The sequence below is a fragment of the Rattus rattus genome, chromosome 11 (genome assembly GCF_011064425.1).
Source record: "Rattus rattus isolate New Zealand chromosome 11, Rrattus_CSIRO_v1, whole genome shotgun sequence".
Lineage (NCBI taxonomy): Eukaryota > Metazoa > Chordata > Mammalia > Rodentia > Muridae > Rattus > Rattus rattus.
The window spans coordinates 67,350,905-67,357,298 of NC_046164.1; the positions used below are offsets into that span (position 1 = coordinate 67,350,905).

A 6,394-nucleotide genomic window follows, 5' to 3' on the forward strand; every position below is an offset into this window, starting at 1 on the left:
CCTACGCAGTGCCTGCTCAGCAGCCTCAGAAATGTAAGAAATCCGGACATTTCACCGAAGCGAGTATTCCCGAACCCGCCCCAGGCCTTACTATTTTTCCAGGCCCTGTGGGCAGAGGTGAGGCTCCGATCTCTCTGGCCTCCGCAGCCCGACCCCTCCTTCCAGACCCCGGACGCCGTCTGGGTAATAAAGTAATTCATTTTCCTTAATCTGGTCGCCCCTAATCTACAGCTTTTTATTGCGCCCAGTTAAAAGGCCAGGGAATTCGCTATCCCTCCGTGCTCGGATAATTACCCCTAAATGGCCACGGCAGCCCCTTGTGTTTCCTGGAGATTAGAGCCCGGCGGTCATCAATGCTCAGTCCCGGTGAGCCGCCAATCACCTCCTCCAAACTCCCCCGGAGCCGCGAGCCTGGGCCCTGGGATAAGAGGCCATAAAACGACACCCCCCCCCAACAGCCTGTCCGAACTCAGTTTACAAGGTCTTCTGTGACCCCCCCCACTTTCCTTCTTTTTATATCAGCCGAAATAAAAGCACGTTTCCTTCGAAATCGGGCAAAGAAAACTTCTTAAGCCTTGCACCAAATATACCGCCAGGATCTGTTTGTTTTTTTTTTCTTTTTTCTTTTTTTTTTCTACTGCCCCATCCTCAAATGGTCCTCCACTCTGCACCAGCAGAGACCCACAGTTAGTAAAGTGTGATTGTTTTTGAGGATTCATTGTCTGAGGTCATGGTGAGGCCAGAACGACATTTTGTTGGTAGGTTCTGTTGCTTTTATTTCAATCAATCTTCATCCAAGGGATCCAATGGCTGCTTTGGCTAGTAGCAGTTCTCTCATAGAGGTGTAACTTTCTGGAGAAAAAAGTACAGGGACAGGGACGGGGTAGGTGTTTTGTATGAAAATCAAACTCATTTTCCAGATCATGTTACATGTTCCTGTACCCACAGAACAAACAGGACCCAGGCTTCCTTTGACTAACTTTGTCCATCCCTTGGAGACAAAGGCCCATTTTTACCCCGAGGTAAATTTTTGAAGATTGGAAGACATAAGACACTTAGGGTATTTTGTTTTGTTTTGTTTTAAAGAAATTCGTATTATCCCTTGCTATTCTGACAAATATCTATGATCATCCAAGGCATACACCAAAAAAAAATTTTTTTAAGTGAACTGAAGTAAAATCTTTGTGGTCGAGAAAGGGGGCCCGAAGGGGGAAGGGGGACAGAAAGAGATCGCACGGACCATAAGAGAAACTGTAGAGAGAAAGTAGGCTATGGAGGGGAACGGAAGAAGTGGGTAAAGGACGGTGGAGGATGACTAGGGCAGAAGAGAAGTACTAATAAAGTTCCTCTGGAACTTGGTAGAATCCACATTCGGGAGTGTGGAGGCCCAGCCGAACCGATGCCCACCGGGCTAAGCTAGGCGGAAAGGCTCCCCAGGTACCTCCGGCTCTGTCCCGCCAGTGCCGGCCGGGCCCTTCCCTGAGCGCCCCCAGGCCGGGCGCGCCTCGGGGCACGAGCGCAGCCCAATGGTTCTCTCCGGGCCCGCCCCTCGCTCGCTGATTGGCCGCTGCCGCGCTGGCCTTGCCTTATTAACAAGTTCTCTGGGGAGCGGCGGCGGACCCGGAGCCGGCGAGTGCGCCCGGGAACTCGGCCTGCGCGGCGCAGGGATCCAGGCCCAGCTCGCTGGAGTTGGCCTTCTAGGGAAGCCGCAGGAGGCTCGCGCGCGACAGCGGGCCGGGCCAGATCCCCGGGAGCTCACAGAAGCCGGCCGCGCTCCCAGCCCGCCCGAAACCCATGATCCAGGGCTGGCCCGAGCTGCGGCTGGAGTGGGGGTCCGGCTCTGCATGGCCCCGGCTGCTGCTATGACTTCTTTGCCACTCGGTGTCAAAGTGGAGGACTCCGCCTTCGCCAAGCCTGCTGGGGGAGGCGCTGGCCAGGCCCCCGGGGCTGCTGCGGCCACTGCAACCGCCATGGGCACAGATGAGGAGGGGGCCAAGCCCAAAGTGCCCGCTTCACTCCTGCCCTTCAGCGTGGAGGCCCTCATGGCCGATCACAGGAAGCCCGGGGCAAAGGAGAGCGTCCTGGTGGCTTCCGAAGGGGCTCAGGCGGCGGGTGGCTCGGTGCAGCACTTGGGCACCCGGCCCGGGTCTCTGGGCGCCCCGGACGCGCCCTCCTCGCCGCGGCCTCTCGGCCACTTCTCTGTCGGGGGACTCCTCAAGCTGCCAGAAGATGCTCTGGTGAAGGCCGAGAGCCCGGAGAAGCTAGATCGGACCCCGTGGATGCAGAGTCCCCGCTTCTCCCCGCCCCCAGCCAGTAAGTAGCCAGCCCTGGATGGAGAGCGAAGGGGCCAGGAGGGGGTGTGGGGCCCGAGGGCGCCAGGCCGCGCGCCGGCGCCGGCTTGTCTCGGGCGTCGGCGTACCTGCAACTGGGTACCTGGAGGCCGTGCAGAGGTTGCGTTGGCGGGAAGGCCGCCTTTGAGCCTCTTCCCACTCCCACCCAGGAAGAGAGTTTGAGGCCCTAAATCAGGCAAAGCTCTTAGTCCGTTTTCCCGCGCTCCTTGCCTTGGAGCAGTGTCTCGGAGACTGTCAGTTCATTTGTAGCGCGCTGGTGTCTGTGTACCCTCTTATTCTTCCGGTACTCAGGACACCGCGGGTGCCTTGCTCCTCCACCTGACTCTAAACTCAGTTATTTTGCACCGCGATTTGGATGGTCGCTGCGGCCAGTACATCCTCGCTCTGCGGAGTTTCACTTTCTACTGGTAAAAGGCTATAAGCTCGCTTATCCCCATTTAAAGAATCTCTCAAGGGGTTCCGGAGCGCTGCAAAACTTCTGCCCCACCGCGCATCTAATTCTAAGCAGAAACTTGGTGTTTTGGGTTGGTGGATGATTTAGCAAGAGGGGACAATCACGGACTAGTGGGGAAGGGGGCGGGGCAACGAGACGGCCAAAGGAGCTCTCTAATAACCGCTTTGCTAGTTCCCGAATGTTTTGGACAAGGCTTTCGAAGCGGACCCAGCAGTCAGCGACATGTTGTTCCAGAATAGTCCTAAGTTCTTGCGGCCCTTAGGCTTCCTTTCCCCAGCGAACCCGCTCGAAGATATTTCAGGAGCACGGGAAATTCCCAAGTTTTCCTCGTTTCCTCCGATTATTTTGCACTACATAATAGCGTTGCAAATTCAATGGTGATGCTGAGGAACGATTTTTATCTGGGGATTAAACGTCTTTGAAAAGACAGCCCCTCCCTGGGCCTAACGCTTGAGGAAGGTGGCCCAGAGCCGGGCTGTTGCTGCTGACCAAAGTGACATTTCTCTATGAACACTCCCTTCTCTAGGGCGGCCTGGCGGAAAAAGAGTCTGGGGCCAACTTCTTCCCGTACTTGCCATGGCCTGAAAGAAGTGGGGATGTTAACTGGAGATTTCGTTTGACTCACATCCTGATGGTTTGAGGGCCCAAAGGATTTTTTTTTTCAGAGCTAAAAGAATGCATAGTTAGGCAAAACCCGAAGATGTTCTCAATAACCAAGTGGTGTGTGTGTGGGGGAGGGTGAGGTTTGTTTTATCCTGTAACGGTTTTGTTAGTCATAGCAGGACTGAAACCTGGTCCCCTAACGAGGCCTGATCTCCAAACAGTGACAGCACTCTGTTGGAGATTTAAGCTTTACTCAGAAAACCCGAAAGAAAAGACAGGTGGATATAACCAGTCTCACACACTGTGCTTAATGTATGTGGTCCTAGAACTCAGGCACTGAGGATTGGAGAGATCATAGGGAAAACTGTGGACATCTGAAATGGCAGCACGCCTACATAAACAGCCCCATACATATTTTAGAATTGTCACAGTGTGACCTCTTGGTGTCTAATTTGATTGGCCCTAGTGCCCAGTAGAAGCATGTTTGATAGAAAGTGTGGGGTTGCAAGATCCATTCTAAGCGATGCAAAGACCTAGCCCCAACGCGATGCACTTGGCCGGCACAAATACAAATGTATGTCTACGGTATGAAACCCAGGTGACCTTGGGGTGGGCAAAGGGCTCCTGAGTATTTTATGACACCCTCTGCCCCCAAGCATTCATCTTTCTACTGTGAGAGGCGCAGAAGAAAGACCTGGTGGGGAAAGCTTGGCTTTAAGGTAGGTTGGCACTGTCTCTGCCCAACTATATTCCAGCGTTGAGCCTGCTTAGATTTCATCTAGCATTTTAGCAGGCAAGAGAAAATATTTCTCAAGTGTCCATAGTGCCCAGCACAGACGTGTCTGAACGAAATCAATGCACTGAATGGTTTCAGTTTCTTACTAAAATACTCCCAGCAAGACTCTTAACTCCTTGCTCTTTTTTCTCTCCTGGCCCCCTAGGGCGGCTAAGTCCCCCGGCCTGCACCCTACGCAAGCACAAGACCAACCGCAAGCCCAGGACGCCCTTCACCACGGCTCAGCTACTGGCTCTGGAGCGCAAGTTCCGCCAGAAGCAGTACCTGTCTATTGCCGAGCGCGCCGAGTTCTCCAGCTCGCTCAGCCTTACCGAGACCCAGGTGAAGATCTGGTTCCAGAACCGCCGTGCCAAGGCCAAGAGACTGCAGGAGGCCGAGTTGGAGAAGTTGAAGATGGCCGCGAAGCCCATGTTGCCGCCTGCCGCCTTCGGCCTCTCCTTTCCTCTCGGTGGCCCTGCAGCGGTGGCTGCAGCTGCGGGCGCCTCACTCTACAGTGCCTCTGGCCCTTTCCAGCGCGCCGCGCTGCCTGTAGCGCCGGTGGGACTCTACACCGCCCATGTAGGCTACAGCATGTACCACCTGACATAGGTGGGTTCAGAGTCACCTCCCCGTGGTGCCATCCCTTCCCCCAGCCACCTCTTCTAGCAGCGGGAGTCCTTCCTAGGAAGCTCCGCTGCCCAACACCACCTGGCCCCTTCTCTTAAACCCTTCGCTACACAGTTCCTCCTGGCCATCGCATCTTAAAGTTCCTTCTCCCTCATCCGACCCCTTCGGGGAAGAAAAAAAGTGGCCGGAAGTGTCTAGGTTTTTCGAGAAAAATCTATATTTACACGTGCGAGTTATAAATGTGGAAACTGGGGGGTGCAAAGGCGAAGAGGTGGTCCCCAGCACCGTGGTCCCCAGCAGAATTAGAAGCTGAAGGAGACCAGAGGCCAAAAGGACTAGAGGCCATGAGACTCCCGTCAGCTGCTTCCGGTCCTGAAACCAGGCAGGACTTGCACAGAGAAATTGTTTTTTGGTGCTTCAAGAGACGAGCCCAGCCCTATAGAAAGCAAGGAGCCCAGCTCCTTCCACTGTCAGACTTGCAGCAAAGCATTGCTCTGAGGGGGCAGGGTGCATGCTGGTGCTTCAGGAAGGTAGGTTGAAGAGACTTTCCCAGGACCAGAAAAAAAGAAGTTAAAAAACAAAATCTGTTTCTATTTAACAGTACATTTTCGTGGCTCTCAAACATCCCTTTTGAAGGGATCGTGTGTACTATGTAATATACTGTATATTTGAAATTTTATTATCATTTATATTATAGCTATATTTGTTAAATAAATTAATTTTAAGCTACAAGAAGTGATGTCTGCGGGTTTAGTTGTGTGTTTTATTGTTCATTCTTTCTCCCCACATACATGATTGCTTTACAGTTTGGTGGTTTTATACTAGCAACTTTCAGAGGTGACAGGAAGATGTACAGGGACCATCTTTTGGGCACACAGGAGAGATTTGCATTAACACAGTCAAATGGAGAATTGGAGCAATTACCTAGGATAATTAGGCTCAATTTTCCAATTCACTTTAAGCTGAAATCGACACTTGCTCTTTCTACCCATAACCCACTCTCCCCCCACCTCCCTTTTAAACTGTCTATGGAAACAAAGTGACTTGGCTCAGATGCTTTGATGAGTGTCAACAGCTAATCCAGACAATTCCCTTCAAACCTATTTCTCCTAATGAAGGGGTGGAGGTGGGGGGCCTGGGCTAAATCTTCTAAACAGCCACTAGTGTAGACACAATGTTTGTGAAGTTCCATTCTGAGCTACTTAAAGAGCTTCGCCCAGCCTGTTAACTACATGCAATGCTACACCGAGTACAGAAAACCCAGGGCTACCCTGCTCTCCTGCCCCCCATAAACAGAGTTTTTCTTTTTATGTAGTCAAGTTTAGGCTTCCAAGAAAAACATATTTGAGTAAGTGCAAGTTTAATATTCTGGAGAAAATTCTGCAAGGATATGAAAGACAGAAAATTACCCACTCCTTGGTCAATAAAGGCTATTATGTATCCCCAACCCCCACTTCTCTTTCTCTTGTGTACCAACTTCCCCCTTAAGTCCTATCAATTCTAGGTGCTCCCCTTCACCAGGTCGAAGGTTGAATATCCAAATGTAAGAGAGCCCTGGGCAACCTGGTTCAAAGCTGTCCAAAG

At 52.3% G+C, this 6,394-nt stretch overlaps 1 protein-coding gene across 1 annotated transcript; it reads left to right on the forward strand.

Moving 5' to 3' along the window:
* The first annotated feature begins 1,634 nt into the window (after window positions 1–1,634).
* Msx1 (msh homeobox 1) lies at window positions 1,635–5,545 on the forward strand. The gene is made up of 2 exons (XM_032916287.1): window positions 1,635–2,313; window positions 4,350–5,545. The coding sequence occupies exons 1-2, from the start codon at window positions 1,845–1,847 to the stop codon at window positions 4,790–4,792; spliced, it is 912 nt and encodes a 303-aa protein (XP_032772178.1). The 5' UTR covers window positions 1,635–1,844; the 3' UTR covers window positions 4,793–5,545.
* Window positions 5,546–6,394: the final 849 nt, after the last annotated feature.

Bases quoted from the DNA above. Each gene is read 5' to 3' on its own strand.
- Msx1 (XM_032916287.1), top strand. From the start codon at position 1,845: ATGGCCCCGGCTGCTGCTATGACTTCTTTGCCACTCGGTGTCAAAGTG. The intron at 2,314-4,349 runs GTAAGTAGCCAG...CTGGCCCCCTAG, and splicing joins CTTCTCCCCGCCCCCAGCCA to GGCGGCTAAGTCCCCCGGCC.